The sequence below is a fragment of the Oncorhynchus nerka genome, unplaced genomic scaffold (genome assembly GCF_034236695.1).
Source record: "Oncorhynchus nerka isolate Pitt River unplaced genomic scaffold, Oner_Uvic_2.0 unplaced_scaffold_4466, whole genome shotgun sequence".
NCBI lineage: Eukaryota > Metazoa > Chordata > Actinopteri > Salmoniformes > Salmonidae > Oncorhynchus > Oncorhynchus nerka.
The window spans coordinates 1-16,067 of NW_027036836.1; the positions used below are offsets into that span (position 1 = coordinate 1).

Sequence of the window (16,067 nt, forward strand, 5' to 3'; positions counted from 1 at the left end):
TGGTAGTGAGTGGAAATGCAAACCGGATGCTTCACATTTCTTCATGGGTGAACCATCTGGCTCGTTGTTCTGTGTTTCCAGGGTGACAGAGAGACGTTTGAGATTCATTATGAAACAGAGGAAAAATAAGGCAGGCTGGTGCTGCAGCCCCAGTCTAACAGTGGTGAGGAGTGGTTCCTCCCATCTGTTCCCCTATCTGTTCCCTCTCTATCTGTTCCTCCTCTATCTGTTCCCCTCCTCTATCTGTCCCCTCTCTATCTGTCCCCTCTCTTCTATCTGTCCCCTCTCTATCTGTTCCCTATCTGTTCCTCTCTATCTGTTCTCTAGTCTATGGTGAGGAGGGTTCCCTCTATCTGTTCTCTCTATCTGTTCCCTCTATCTGTTCCCCTCTCTATCTTCCCCTCCTCTATCTGTTCCCCTCTCTATCTGTTCCCCTCCTCTATCTGTTCCCTCCTCTATCTGTTCCCCCTGTTCCTCTATCTGTTCCCCTCCTCTATCTGTTCCCCTCCTCTATCTGTTCCCCTCCTCTATCTGTTCCCTCCTCTATCTGTTCCCCCCTCTCTGTTTCCCCTCTCTTTCTGTCTCTGTGTTCCCCTTCTCTTGTTCTCATCCCCTGATCAGTAGTTCCAAACCTCTGTCTATAATGTGTGTTGTTTCCTGGTCAGCAGGAGACCGTGGAGGTTACCAGCGCTACTTCAACCAGATCGTAGGCTTCTTCCTGGTGGAGGACCCGTTCATCCTCACTGCAGGACTGTTGACCAGAGCCTTTACTGATGAACTGTGGAACATGGCCCTGTCAAAGATCACTGCCGTGCTCCTTCACACACTCTGTGAGTACACACACACACACACACACACACACTAAATACACACCACACTCTAATCACACACACACTAAATACACAACCACACACACACACTCACACACTCACTAAATACACAACCACACTAAATCACACACACACGCACACACACACACACACACACACACACACACACACTAAATACACACACCACACTCTGTGAAATCACACACACTAAATACACAACCACACTCTGTAAATCTTTACACACACACTAAATACACAACCACACTCTGGAAATACACACTAAAACACACCTGGATGTGAGGGGACACAAGTGTCCCTGGCTAAATACAACCACAGGTCTGTGGGGTCATGGAGTGCTCAGCCCTGTGGAGTGCTCAGCCCTGTGGAGTCACACACACACAGCCCTGTGGAGTGCTCAGCCCTGTCACACATACCTGTGGAGTGCACTCAGCCCTGTGTCGTTTACCATTGAAAGTGTTCACTTACACCCTGGATGGGGGGCTAAAGCCTCTTATCAGTGGGGAGAGGACTCAGCCCTGTAGTCACTCAGCCCTGGCAGGGCTAAAGCCCCTCTTATCAGTGGGAGAGGACCAGGGAGTGCTCAGCCCAGTCTTTTTAACATTGAAAGTGTTCTAGCCAGGGGGCTAAAGCCTCTTATCAGTGGGAGAGGACCAGGGTAGCAGTCACACTAACCCTAGCAGGGGCTAAAGCCTCTTATCAGTGGGAGAGGACCAGGAGAGCAAGTCACACTAACCCTAGCAGGGGCCTAAAGCCTCTTATCAGTGGGAGAGGACCAGGGTAGCAGTCACACTAACCTAGCAGGGGGCTAAGCCTCTTATTGACCAGGGTAGCAGTCACACTAACCCTAGCTGTAGGGTTTGACCAGGCCTAAAGCCTCTTGTCAGTGGGAGAGGACCAGGGTAGCAGTCACACTAACCTAGCAGGGGCTAAAGCCTCTTATCAGTGGAGAGGACCAGGGGTGATCACACTAGCCCTAGCAGGGGCTAAAGCCTCTTATCAGTGGGAGAGGACCAGGGGTAGCAGTCACACTAACCCTAGCAGGGGCTAAAGCCTCTTATCAGTGGGAGAGGACCAGGTAGCAGTCACACCTAACCCAGCAGGGGGCTAAAGCCTCTTATCAGTGGGAGAGGACCAGGGTAGCAGTCACACTAACCCTAGCTGTAGGGTTTGACCAGGCCAGCAGGGGCTAAAGCCTCTTGTCAGTGGGAGAGGACCAGGGTAGCAGTCACACTAACCCTAGCAGCAGGGTTTGACCAGGCAGGGGCTAAAGCCTCTTATCAGTGGGAGAGGACCAGGGTAGCAGTCACACTAACCCTAGCAGGGGGCTAAAGCCTCTTATCAGTGGGAGAGGACCAGGGTAGCAGTCACACTAACCCCAGCAGGGGCTAAAGCCTCTTATCAGTGGGAGAGGACCAGGGTAGCAGTCACACTAACCCTAGCAGGGGCTAAAGCCTCTTATCAGTGGGAGAGGACCAGGGTAGCAGTCACACTAACCTAGCAGGGGCTAAAGCCTCTTATCAGTGGGAGAGGACCAGGGTAGGTCACACTAGCAGGGGCTAAAGCCTCTTATCAGTAGGAGAGGACCAGGGTAGCAGTCACACTAACCCTAGCAGTAGGGTTGACCAGGCCTAGCAGGGGCTAAAGCCTCTTATCAGTGGGAGAGGACCAGGGTAGCAGTCACACTAACCCTAGCAGGGGCCTAAAGCCTCTTATCAGTGGGAGAGGACCAGGTAGCAGTCACACTAACCCTAGCAGGGGCTAAAGCCTCTTATCAGTGGGAGAGGACCAGGGTAGCAGTCACACTAACCCTAGCAGGGGCTAAAGCCTCTTATCAGTAGGAGAGGACCAGGGTAGCAGTCACACTACCACCTAGCAGGGGGCTAAAGCCTCTTATCAGTGGGAGAGGACCAGGGTAGCAGTCACACTAACCCTAGCAGGGGCTAAAGCCTCTTATCAGTGGGAGAGGACCAGGGTAGCAGTCACACTAACCCTAGCAGGGGCTAAAGCCTCTTATCAGTGGAGAGGACCAGGGTAGCAGTCACACTAACCCTAGCTGTAGGGTTTGACCAGGCTAGCAGGGGCTAAAGCCTCTTATCAGTGGGAGAGGACCAGGGTAGCAGTCACACTAACCCTAGCAGGGGCTAAAGCCTCTTATCAGTGGGAGAGGACCAGGGTAGCAGTCACACTAACCAGCAGGGGCTAAAGCCTCTTATCAGTGGGAGAGGACCAGGGTAGCAGTCACACTAACCCTAGCAGGGGGGCTAAAGCCTCTTATCAGTGGAGAGGACCAGGGTAGCAGTCACACTAACCCTAGCAGGGGCCTAGCAGGGGCCAAAGCCTCTTATCAGTGGGAGAGGACCAGGTAGCAGTCACACTAACCTAGCAGTAGGGTTTGACCAGGCCTAGCAGGGGCCAAAGCCTCTTATCAGTGGGGAGAGGACCAGGGTAGCAGTCACACTAACCCTAGCAGGGGCTAAAGCCTCTTATCAGTGGGAGAGGACCAGGGTAGCAGTCACACTAGCCCCAGCAGGGGCTAAACCTCTTATCAGTGGGAGAGGACCAGGGTTTGACCAGGCCTAGCAGGGGCTAAAGCCTCTTATCAGTGGGAGAGGACCAGGGTAGCAGTCACACTAACCCTAGCAGGGGCTAAAGCCTCTTATCAGTGGGAGAGGACCAGGGTAGCAGTCACACTAACCCTAGCAGGGCTAAAGCCTCTTATCAGTGGGAGAGGACCAGGGTAGCAGTCACTAACCCTAGCAGTAGGGTTTGACCAGGCCTAGCAGGGGGCTAAAGCCTCTTATCAGTGGGAGAGGACCAGGGTAGCAGTCACACTAACCCCTAGCAGGGGCTAAAGCCTCTTATCAGTGGGAGGACCAGGGTAGCAGTCACACTAACCCTAGCAGGGGCTAAAGCCTCTTATCAGTGGGAGAGGACCAGGGTAGCAGTCACACTAACCCTAGCAGGGGCTAAAGCCTCTTATCAGTGGGAGAGGACCAGGGTAGCAGTCACACTAACCCTAGCAGTAGGGTTTGCAGGGGCTAAAGCCTCTTATCAGTGGGAGAGGACCAGGGTAGCAGTCACACTAACCCTAGCAGTAGTTTGACCAGGGGGCTAAAGCCTCTTATCAGTGGGAGAGGACCAGGGTAGCAGTCACACTAACCTAGCTAGGGTTTGACCAGGGGCTAAAGCCTCTTATCAGTGGGAGAGGACCAGGGTAGCAGTCACACTAACCCTAGCAGGGGCTAAAGCCTCTTATCAGTGGGAGAGGACCAGGGTAGCAGTCACACTAACCCTAGCAGTAGGGTTTGACCAGGCCTAGCAGGGGCTAAAGCCTCTTATCAGTGGGAGAGGACCAGGGTAGCAGTCACACTAACCCTAGCAGGGGCTAAAGCCTCTTATCAGTGGGAGAGGACCAGGGTAGCAGTCACACTAACCCTAGCAGGGGCTAAAGCCTCTTATCAGTAGGAGAGGACCAGGGGGTAGCAGTCACACTAACCCTAGCAGTAGGGTTTGACCAGGCCTAGCAGGGGCTAAAGCCTCTTATCAGTGGAGAGGACCAGGGTAGCAGTCACACTAACCCTAGCAGGGGCTAAAGCCTCTTATCAGTGGAGAGGACCAGGGTAGCAGTCACACTAACCCTAGCAGGGGCTAAAGCCTCTTATCAGTGGGAGAGGACCAGGGTAGCAGTCACACAGTAACCCTAGCAGGGGGCCAAAGCCTCTTATCAGTGGGAGAGGACCAGGGTAGCAGTCACACTAACCCTAGCAGGGGCTAAAGCCTCTTATCAGTGGGGAGGACCAGGGTAGCAGTCACACTAACCCTAGCAGGGGGGCTAAAGCCTCTTATCAGTGGGAGAGGACCAGGGTAGCAGTCACACTAACCCTAGCAGGGGGGCAGGGGCTAAAGCCTCTTATCAGTGGGAGAGGACCAGGGTAGCAGTCACACTAACCCTAGCAGGGGGCTAAAGCCTCTTATCAGTGGGAGAGGACCAGGGTAGCAGTCACACTAACCCTAGCAGGGGGCTAAAGCCTCTTATCAGTGGGAGAGGACCAGGGTAGCAGTCACACTAACCCTAGCAGTAGGGTTTGACCAGGCCTAGCAGGGGGCTAAAGCCTCTTATCAGTGGGAGAGGACCAGGGTAGCAGTCACACTAACCCTAGCAGTAGGGTTTGACCAAGCAGGGGCTAAAGCCTCTTATCAGTGGAGAGGACCAGGGTAGCAGTCACACTAACCCTAGCAGGGGCTAAAGCCTCTTATCAGTGGGAGGACCAGGGTAGCAGTCACACTAACCCTAGCAGTAGGGGCTAAAGCCTCTTATCAGTGGGAGAGGACCAGGGTAGCAGTCACACTAACCCTAGCAGGGGCCAAAGCCTCTTATCAGTGGGAGAGGACCAGGGTAGCAGTCACACTAACCCTAGCAGGGGCTAAAGCCTCTTATCAGTGGGAGAGGACCAGGGTAGCAGTCACACTAACCCTAGCAGGGGCCAAAGCCCTTATCAGTGGGAGAGGACCAGGGTAGCAGTCACACTAACCCTAGCTGTAGGGTTTGACCAGGCCTAGCAGGGGGCTAAAGCCTCTTATCAGTGGGAGAGGACCAGGGTAGCAGCAGCAGGGGCTAAAGCCTCTTATCAGTGGGAGAGGACCAGGGTAGCAGTCACACTAACCCTAGCAGGGGCCAAAGCCCTTATCAGTGGGAGAGGACCAGGGTAGCAGTCACACTAACCCAGCAGTAGGGTTTGACCAGGCCTAGCAGGGGCCAAAGCCTCTTATCAGTGGGAGAGGACCAGGGTAGCAGTCACACTAACCCTAGCAGGGGCTAAAGCCTCTTATCAGTGGGAGAGGACCAGGGTAGCAGTCACACTAACCCTAGCAGGGGCCAAAGCCTCTTATCAGTGGGAGAGGACCAGGGTAGCAGTCACACTAACCCTAGCTGTAGGGTTTGACCAGGCCTAGCAGGGGCCAAAGCCTCTTGTCAGTGGGAGAGGACCAGGTAGCAGTCACACTAACCTAGCTGTAGGGTTTGACCAGGCCTAGCAGGGCTAAAAGCCTCTTATCAGTGGGAGAGGACCAGGGTAGCAGTCACACTAACCTAGCAGGGGCTAAAGCCTCTTATCAGTGGGAGAGGACCAGGGTAGCAGTCACACTAACCCTAGCAGGGGCTAAAGCCTCTTATCAGTGGAGAGGACCAGGGTAGCAGTCACACTAACCCTAGCAGCAGGGCCAAAGGGCTAAAGCCTCTTATCAGTGGGAGAGGACCAGGGTAGCAGTCACACTAACCCTAGCAGGGGGCTAAAGCCTCTTATCAGTGGGAGAGGACCAGGGTAGCAGTCACACTAACCCTAGCAGGGGGCTAAAGCCTCTTATCAGTAGGAGAGGACCAGGGTAGCAGTCACACTAACCCTAGCAGTAGGGTTTGACCAGGCCTAGCAGGGGGCTAAAGCCTCTTATCAGTGGGAGAGGACCAGGGTAGCAGTCACACTAACCCTAGCAGGGGCCTAAAGCCTCTTATCAGTGGGAGAGGACCAGGGTAGCAGTCACACTAACCCTAGCAGGGGGCTAAAGCCTCTTATCAGTGGGAGAGGACCAGGGTAGCAGTCACACTAACCCTAGCTAGACCAGGGCAGGGGGCCAAAGCCTCTTATCAGTGGGAGAGGACCAGGGTAGCAGTCACACTAACCCTAGCAGGGGCTAAAGCCTAGCAGGGGCCAAAGCCTTCAGTGGGAGAGGACCAGGGTAGCAGTCACACTAACCTAGCTGTAGGGTTTGACCAGGTAGCAGTCACACTAACCCTAGCAGGGGGCTAAAGCCTCTTATCAGTGGGAGAGGACCAGGGTAGCAGTCACACTAACCCTAGCAGTAGGGTCTGACCAGGCTCTTAGCAGGGGCTGGAGGACCTCGGTGTCAGTGGCGAGGCCCAGGTAGCAGCCACGCTAGCGTAGCAGGGGCTAAAGCCTCTTATCAGTGGGAGAGGACCAGGGTAGCAGTCACACTAACCCTAGCAGGGGGCTCAAAGCCTCTTATCAGTGGGAGAGGACCAGGGTAGCAGTCACACTAACCCTAGCAGGGGCTAAAGCCTCTTATCAGTGGGAGAGGACCAGGGTAGCAGTCACACTAACCTCTAGCAGGGGGCTAAAGCTCTTATCAGTGGGAGAGGACCAGGGTAGCAGTCACACTAACCCTAGCAGTAGGGTTTGACCAGGCCTAGCAGGGGGCTAAAGCCTCTTATCAGTGGGAGAGGACCAGGGTAGCAGTCACACTAACCCTAGCAGGGGGCTAAAGCCTCTTATCAGTGGGAGAGGACCAGGGTAGCAGTCACACTAACCCTAGCAGTAGGGTTTGACCAGGCCTAGCAGGGGGCTAAAGCCTCTTATCAGTGGGAGAGGACCAGGGTAGCAGTCACACTAACCCTAGCAGGGGGCTAAAGCCTCTTATCAGTGGGAGAGGACCAGGGTAGCAGTCACACTAACCCTAGCAGGGGGCTAAAGCCTCTTATCAGTGGGAGAGGACCAGGGTAGCAGTCACACTAACCCTAGCAGTAGGGTTTGACCAGGCCTAGCAGGGGGCTAAAGCCTCTTATCAGTGGGAGAGGACCAGGGTAGCAGTCACACTAACCCTAGCAGGGGGCTAAAGTCTCTTATCGGTGGGAGAGGACCAGGGTAGCAGTCACACTAACCCTAGCAGGGGCTAAAGCCTCTTATCAGTGGGAGAGGACCAGGGTAGCAGTCACACTAACCTAGCAGTAGGGTTTGACCAGGCCTAGCAGGGGCTCAAAGCCTCTTATCAGTGGGAGAGGACCAGGGTAGTAGTCACACTAACCCTAGCAGGGGCTAAAGCCTCTTATCAGTGGGAGGACCAGGTAGCAGTCACACTAACCCCAGCAGTAGGGTTTGACCAGGCCTAGCAGGGGGCTAAAGCCTCTTATCAGTGGGAGAGACCAGGGTGCAGTCACATAACCCCAGCAGCAGGGTTTGACCAGGCCTACAGGCCAAAGTCTCTTGATTTATGGGAGAGTGGTTCAGGGGTTGCAGTCACACTAACCCTAGCAGGGGGCTAAAGCTCTCTTTATCAGTGGGAGAGGACCAGGTAGCAGTCACACTAACCCAGCAGGGATAAAGCCTCTGCATCAGTGGGAGAGGACCAGGTAGCAGTTCACACTAACCCTAGCAGGGCCAGCTCTGATTGTGCGAGAGGACCAGGTGAATGCCACCTAACCTTTAGCAGCAGGGTTTCTGACCAGGAGCCTAGCAGGGGGCCAAAGTCTTTATCAGTGAGAGAGAGGACCAGGGGCAGCAGAGTCACACTAACTCAGCAGTAGGGTTTGGACCAGGCCTTTGTTGGCCCCTGGGACCCTGTGAGACCCCGTGAGTCCCAGGCTGTGAGACCGCGTGAGTCCCAGGCTGTGAGACCGCGTGAGTCCCAGGCTGTGAGACCGCGTGAGTCCCAGGCTGTGAGACCGCGTGAGTCCCAGGCTGTGAGACCGCGTGAGTCCCAGGCTGTGAGACCGCTGGTGTCCCAGGCTGTGAGACTCCGTGAGTCCCAGGCTGTGAGACCCGCGTGAGTCCCAGGCTGTGAGACCCCGTGAGTCCCGGGCTGTGAGACCCCCGCTGTGAGTCCCAGGCTGTGAGACCCCGTGAGTCCCAGGCTGTGAGACCCCGTGAGTCCCAGGCTGTGAGACCCCGTGAGTCCCAGGCTGTGAGACCCCGTGAGTCCCAGGCTGTGAGACCCCCTGAGTCCCAGGCTGTGAGACCCCGTGAGTCCCAGGCTGTGAGACCCAGGCTGTGAGACCCCGTGAGTCCCAGGCTGTGAGACCCCGTGAGTCCTCACTGGGCCCTGTCCCTGAAGAGCCAGTCTGTCTCCATGAGGCCACCCTGTCCTCATGAGGCCAATCTGTTCTGCCATGAGGCCAATTAATTTCCATGAGGCCAGTCTGTCTCCATGAGGCCACGGGGGTCTATCTCCATGAGGCCAGTCTGCCTCCCCATGAGGCCAAGGCCTGTCTCCATGAGGCCAGTCTGTCCCCATTGGGCTGCAATGCCCTGAGGTCTCATTAGACCAGTGGAGCCCTGCTCAATGCTGCTCACTGGGAGGGCCTGCCTGTAAACAAGGGCCTAGATACCACTTATCATTCCTAACACCAAGGCTTCTAGATACCACTTATCATTCCTAACACCAAGGCTTCTAGATACCACTTATCATTCCTAACACCAAGGCTTCTAGATAAACCCTTATCATTCCTAACACCAAGGCTTCTAGATAAACCCTTACCATTCCTGACACCAAGGCTTCTAGATAAACCCTTACCATTCCTGACACCAAGGCTTCTAGATAAACCCTTACCTCACCCAGAAGGCTGGGAGTAACACTTTCCTTTTCCCTTTTGATTGTGATGGACTTCCGCCCCGTCTTCCCCCTCTTCCTTTCCAGTCGTACTGCAGTGATCCTGACCTGGTGCTGCAGCTGAAGAACCTCATTGTCATATTTGCAGACACATTACAGGTGAGTCTTGTCCAGCTCTTCAGACTGGGTGATAAGATAGTATGAATTAAACCTAGAGCTCTTATAAGGTATGAGTGAAGCAGCTGTTGTTGTCTGTTAATGTTCTGTATTATGTCGTGTTCTGTGTTCCGTGTTCCGTGTTCTGTGTTCTGTGTGGACCCCAGGAAGAGTAGCTGCTGCTTTCACAACAGCTAATGGGGGATCCTGATCCAATACCCAAGCAGTTTGGTCATTAACCAGTGGAGCAGATTGTGATGCCTCTGGTTTGTAACCTCCCCCTCTCTCTCTCCAGGGTTATGGCTACCCAGTGAACAGACTGTTTGACCTGCTGTTTGAGATCAGAGACCAGTACAATGAAACTTTGCTGAAGAAATGGGCTCTGGTGTTCAGGGAGATCTTTGAACTGGACAACTACAGCCCTATCCCCGTAGAGACTGAAGAAGAGTACAAGTCTGTCGTTAGTAGATTCCCCTTCCACGACGCAGAAATTGAAAAGGTGTGTCCTTCATTCAACACCCTTTATTGTAAAAACGGACTAACTTCACGACATCGAGATGTGATGGGAATGTCAACTGCTTGGAAATGTCAATGGTCTATATGCTCCTTATAGAGGTCCAAGGGGTTAAATAACCTGGGTTGTAAAGTCAACAGTCTATATCCTCCTTATAGAGGTCCAAGGGGTTAAATAACCTGGGTTGTAAAGTCAACAGTCTATATGCTCCTTATAGAGGTCCAAGGGGTTAAATAACTGGGTTGTAAAAGTCAACAGTCTATATGCTCCTTATAGAGGTCCAAGGGCTTCAGTTAAATAACCTGGGTTGTAAAGTCAACAGTCTATATGCTCCTTATAGAGGTCCAAGGGGTTAAATAACCTGGGTTGTAAAGTCAGCAGTCTATATGCTCCTTATAGAGGTCAAGGGTTAAATAACCTGGGTTGTAAAGTCAACAGTCTATATCCTCCTTATAGAGGTCAAGGGTTAAATAACCTGGGTTGTAAAGTCAACAGTCTATATGCTCCTTATAGAGGTCCAAGGGTTAAATAACCTGGGTTGTAAAGTCAACAGTCTATATCCCCTCATATAGAGGTCCAAGGGGCTTCAGTTAAATAACCTGGGTTATAAAGTCAACAGTCTATATGCTCCTTATAGAGGTCCAAGGGCTTCAGTTAAATAACCTGGGTGTAAAGTCAACAGTCTATATGCTCCTTATAGAGGTCCAAGGGGTTAAATAACCTGGGTTGTAAAGTCAACAGTCTATATGCTCCTTATAGAGGTCAAGGGTTAAATAAAGGGTCTATATCACTCCTTCAGGGGCTTCAGTTAAATAACCTGGGTTGTAAAGTCAACAGTCTATATGCTCCTTATAGAGGTCCAAGGGGTTAAATAACCTGGGTTGTAAAGTCAACAGTCTATATGCTCCTTATAGAGGTCCAAGGGGTTAAATAACCTGGGTTGTAAAGTCAACAGTCTATATCCTCCTTATAGAGGTCCAAGGGGCTTCAGTTAAATAACCTGGGTTGTAAAGTCAACAGTCTATATGCTCCTTATAGAGGTCCAAGGGGCTTCAGTTAAATAACCTGGGTTGTAAAGACAACAGTCTATATGCTCCTTATAGAGGTCCAAGGGGTTAAATAACCTGGGTTGTAAAGTCAACAGTCTATATCCTCCTTATAGAGGTCCAAGGGGTTAAATAACCTGGGTTGTAAAGTCAACAGTCTATATGCTCCTTATAGAGGTCCAAGGGGTTAAATAACCTGGGTTGTAAAGTCAACAGTCTATATGCTCTTATAGAGGTGAGGGGTTAAATAACCTGGGTTGTAAAGTCAACAGTCTATATGCTCCTTATAGAGGTCCAAGGGGCTTCAGTTAAATAACCTGGGTTGTAAAGTCAACAGTCTATATGCTCCTTATAGAGGTCCAAGGGGCTTCAGTTAAATAACCTGGGTTGTAAAGTCAACAGTCTATATGCTCCTTATAGAGAGGCTAAATAACCTGGGTTGGTCAACAGCTTCCAAGGGGTTAAATAACCTGGGTTGTAAAGTCAACAGTCTATATGCTCCTTATAGAGGTCCAGGGGGTTAAATAACCTGGGTTGTAAAGTCAACAGTCTATATGTCTTTATAGAGGTCCAAGGGGTTAAATAACCTGGGCCAAAGTCAACAGTCTATATGCTCCTTAGAGTCCAAGGGGCTTCAGTTAAATAACCTGGGCTGTAAAGTCAACAGTCTATATGCCCTTATAGAGGTCCAAGGGGTTAAATAACCTGGGTTGTTAAAGTCAACATTCTATATCCTCCTTATAGAGGTCCAAGGGGCTTCAGTTAAATAACCTGGGTTGTAAAGTCAACATTCTATATGCTCCTTATAGAGGTCCAAGGGTCAGTTAAATAACCTGGGCTGTAAAGTCAACAGTCTATATCCTCCTTATAGAGGTCCAAGGGGTTAAATAACCTAAAAGTCAACTGTCTATATCCTCCTTGGCAGAGGTCCATGCGTTAAAATAACCTGGGTTGTAAAGTCAACAGTCTATATGCTCCTTAGAGGGTCCAAGGGGTTAAATAACCTGGGGTAAAGTCAACAGTCTATATGCTCCTTATAGAGGTCCAAGGGGTTAAATAACCTGGGTGTAAAGTCAACAGTCTATATGCTCCTTATAGAGGTCCAAGGGGCTTCAGTTAAATAACCTGGGTTGTAAAGTCAACAGTCTATATCCTCCTTATAGAGGTCCAAGGGGCTTCAGTTAAATAACCTGGGTTGTAAAGTCAACAGTCTATATGCTCCTTATAGAGGTCCATAAATGCAAACTGGGTTGTAAAGTCAACAGTCTATATCCTCCTTATAGAGGTCCAAGGGGTTAAATAACCTGGGTTGTAAAAAGTCAACAGTCTATATGCCTTATAGAGGTCCAAGGGCTAATAACCTGGGTTGTAAAAGTCAACAGTCTATATGCTCCTTATAGAGGTCCAAGGGGTTAAATAACCTGGGTTGTAAAGTCAATAAATATGTCTTTATAGAGGTCCAAGGGGCTTCAGTTAAATAACCTGGGTTGTAAAGTCAACAGTCTATATGTCTTTATAGAGGTCCAAGGGGCTTCAGCAATAACCTGGGTTGTAAAGTCAACAGTCTATATGCTCCTTTATAGAGGTCCCAAGGGGTTAAATAACCTGGGTTGTAAAGTCAACAGTCTATATCCTCCTTATAGAGGTCCAAGGGTTAAATAACCTGGGTTGTAAAGTCAACAGTCTATATGCTCCTTATAGAGGTCCAAGGGGCTTCAGTTAAATAACCTGGGTTGTAAAGTCAACAGTCTATATGCTCCTTATAGAGGTCCAAGGGGTTAAATAACCTGGGTTGTAAAGTCAACAGTCTATATGCTCCTTATAGAGGTCCAAGGGCTTCAGTTAAATAACCTGGGTTGTAAAGTCAACAGTCTATATGCTCCTTATAGAGGTCCAAGGGGTTAAATAACCTGGGTTGTAAAGTCAACAGTCTATATGCTCCTTATAGAGGTCCAAGGGGTTAAATAACCTGGGTTGTAAAGTCAACAGTCTATATCCTCCTTATATAGGTCCAAGGGGCTTCAGTTAAATAACCTGGGTTGTAAAGTCAACAGTCTATATCCTCCTTATAGAGGTCCAAGGGGTTAAATAACCTGGGTTGTAAAGTCAACTGTCTATATGCTCCTTATAGAGGTCCAAGGGGTTAAATAACCTGGGTTGTAAAGTCAACAGTCTATATGCTCCTTATAGAGGTCCAAGGGGTTAAATAACCTGGGTTGTAAAGTCAACAGTCTATATGCTCCTTATAGAGGTCCAAGGGGTTAAATAACCTGGGTTGTAAAGTCAACAGTCTATATGCTCCTTATAGAGGTCCAAGGGGTTAAATAACCTGGGTTGTAAAGTCAACAGTCTATATCCTCCTTATAGAGGTCCAAGGGTTCAGTTAAATAACCTGGGTTGTAAAGTCAACAGTCTATATGCTCCTTATAGAGGTCCAAGGGGCTTCAGTTAAATAACCTGGGTTGTAAAGTCAACAGTCTATATGCTCCTTATAGAGGTCCAAGGGGTTAAATAACCTGGGTTGTAAAGTCAACAGTCTATATCCTCCTTATAGAGGTCCAAGGGGTTAAATAACCTGGGTTGTAAAGTCAACAGTCTATATGCTCCTTATAGAGGTCCAAGGGGTTAAATAACCTGGGTTGTAAAGTCAACAGTCTATATGCTCCTTATAGAGGTCCAAGGGGTTAAATAACCTGGGTTGTAAAGTCAACAGTCTATATGCTCCTTATAGAGGTCCAAGGGGCTTCAGTTAAATAACCTGGGTTGTAAAGTCAACAGTCTATATGCTCCTTATAGAGGTCCAAGGGGCTTCAGTTAAATAACCTGGGTTGTAAAGTCAACAGTCTATATGCTCCTTATAGAGGTCCAAGGGGCTAAATAACCTGGGTTGTAAAGTCAACAGTCTATATCCTCCTTATAGAGGTCCAAGGGGTTAAATAACCTGGGTTGTAAAGTCAACAGTCTATATGCTCCTTATAGAGGTCCAAGGGGCTTCAGTTAAATAACCTGGGTTGTAAAAGTCAACAGTCTATATGCTCCTTATAGAGGTCCAAGGGGTTAAATAACCTGGGTTGTAAAGTCAACAGTCTATATGCTCCTAATAGAGGTCCAAGGGGCTTCAGTTAAATAACCTGGGTTGTAAAGTCAACAGTCTATATGCTCCTTATAGAGGTCCAAGGGGTTAAATAACCTGGGTTGTAAAGTCAACAGTCTATATCCTCCTTATAGAGGTCCAAGGGGCTTCAGTTAAATAACCTGGGTTGTAAAGTCAACATTCTATATGCTCCTTATAGAGGTCCAAGGGGCTTCAGTTAAATAACCTGGGTTGTAAAGTCAACAGTCTATATCCTCCTTATAGAGGTCCAAGGGGTTAAATAACCTGGGTTGTAAAGTCAACAGTCTATATGCTCCTTATAGAGGTCCAAGGGGTTAAATAACCTGGGTTGTAAAGTCAACTGTCTATATGCTCCTTATAGAGGTCCAAGGGGTTAAATAACCTGGGTTGTAAAGTCAACAGTCTATATGCTCCTTATAGAGGTCCAAGGGGTTAAATAACCTGGGTTGTAAAGTCAACAGTCTATATCCTCCTTATAGAGGTCCAAGGGGCTTCAGTTAAATAACCTTGGTTGTAGCAAGCTAATGTCTATATGCTCCTTATAGAGGTTCAAGGGGTTAAATAACTGGGTTGTAAAGTCAACAGTCTATGTTCTTATAGAGGTCCAAGGGGTTAAATAACCTGGGTTGTAAGCCAACAGTCTATATGCTCCTCTTTATAGAGGTCCAATAAGGGGTTAAATAACCTGGGTTGTAAAGTCAACAGTCTATATCCTCCTTAGAGGTCCAAGGGGTTAAATAACCTGGGTTGTAAAGTCAACAGTCTATATGCTCCTTATAGAGGTCCAAGGGGGCTTCAGTTAAATAACCTGGGTTGTAAAGTCAACAGTCTATATGCTCCTTATAGAGGTCCAAGGGGTTAAAATAACCTGGGTTGTAAAGTCAACAGTCTATATGCCCTTATAGAGGTCCAAGGGGTTAAATAACCTGGGTTGTAAAGTCAACAGTCTATATCCTCCTATAGAGGTCCAAGGGGTTAAATAACCTGGGTTAAAGTCACAGTCTATATGCTCCTTATAGAGGTCCAAGGGGCTAAATAACCTGGGTTGTAAAGTCAACAGTCTATATCCTCCTTATATAGGTCCAAGGGGCTTCAGTTAAATAACCTGGGTTGTAAAGTCAACAAAAGTCAACAGTCTATATCCTCCTTATAGAGGTCCAAGGGGTTAAATAACCTGGGTTGTAAAGTCAACAGTCTATATGCTCCTTATAGAGTTCCAAGGGGTTAAATAACCTGGGTTGTAAAGTCAACAGTCTATATCCTCCTTATAGAGGTCCAAGGGGGTTAAATAACCTGGGTTGTAAAGTCAACAGTCTATATGCTCCAGAGGTCCAAGGGGTTAAATAACCTGGGTTTGCAAAGTCAACAGTCTATCCTCCTTATAGAGGTCCAAGGGTTAAATAACCTGGGTTATTAAAGTCAACAGTCTATATGCTCCTTATAGAGGTCCAAGGGTTAAATAACCTGGGTTGTAAAGTCAACAGTCTATATCCTCCTTATAGAGGTCCAGGGGCTTCAGTTAAATAACCTGGGTTGTAAGTCAACAGTCTATATGTCTCCCTATAGAGGTCCAAGGGGTTAAATAACCTGGGTTGTAAAGTCAACAGTCTATATCCTCCTTATAGAGGTCCAAGGGGCTTCAGTTAAATAACCTGGGTTGTAAAGTCAACAGTCTATATGCTCCTTATAGAGGTCCAAGGGGTTAAATAACCTGGGTTGTATTTGTTGTCTCCCAACAGCAAGACTTTCCAAAGAAGCTACCGATGTCTCAGTCTGTGCCTCAGATCTACGTTCAGGTCAAAGAGTTCATCTACGCCAGTCTGAAGTTCTCCGAGTCACTGCATCGCAGGTGAGTCAGTCGGATCACCGGCTGCTTCTCAAATCACTACCTATTTCCTGTGTCGTGCACTACTTGTGACCAGAGTCCATTGGGCGTCGGTGAAAAAGTAGTGCACTATGTAGGGAAGTGGTTGCCGTTAGGGACACCGTATAAAGCGGTTGTATTTTAATACTGTGGGTCAGTCTTAACGTCTTGTTGTGTGCTATTT

At 49.3% G+C, this 16,067-nt stretch overlaps 1 protein-coding gene across 1 annotated transcript; it reads left to right on the forward strand.

Annotated features, from left to right (window-relative positions):
* Positions 1–8,767: 8,767 nt before the first annotated feature.
* On the forward strand, positions 8,768–15,911 carry LOC115122852 (exocyst complex component 6-like). Its single transcript, XM_065014215.1, has 4 exons — positions 8,768–8,857; positions 9,198–9,347; positions 9,640–9,843; positions 15,759–15,911. Exons 1-4 carry the CDS (start codon positions 8,768–8,770, stop codon positions 15,870–15,872), a joined length of 558 nt encoding a protein of 185 aa, XP_064870287.1. The 3' UTR covers positions 15,873–15,911.
* The last annotated feature ends 156 nt before the right edge of the window (positions 15,912–16,067 follow it).

Bases quoted from the DNA above. Each gene is read 5' to 3' on its own strand.
- LOC115122852 (XM_065014215.1), top strand. From the start codon at position 8,768: ATGAGGCCAGTCTGTCTCCATGAGGCCACGGGGGTCTATCTCCATGAG. The intron at 8,858-9,197 runs GCCAGTCTGTCC...TACCTCACCCAG, and splicing joins CCAAGGCCTGTCTCCATGAG to AAGGCTGGGAGTAACACTTT. The intron at 9,348-9,639 runs GTGAGTCTTGTC...CTCTCTCTCCAG, and splicing joins TATTTGCAGACACATTACAG to GGTTATGGCTACCCAGTGAA.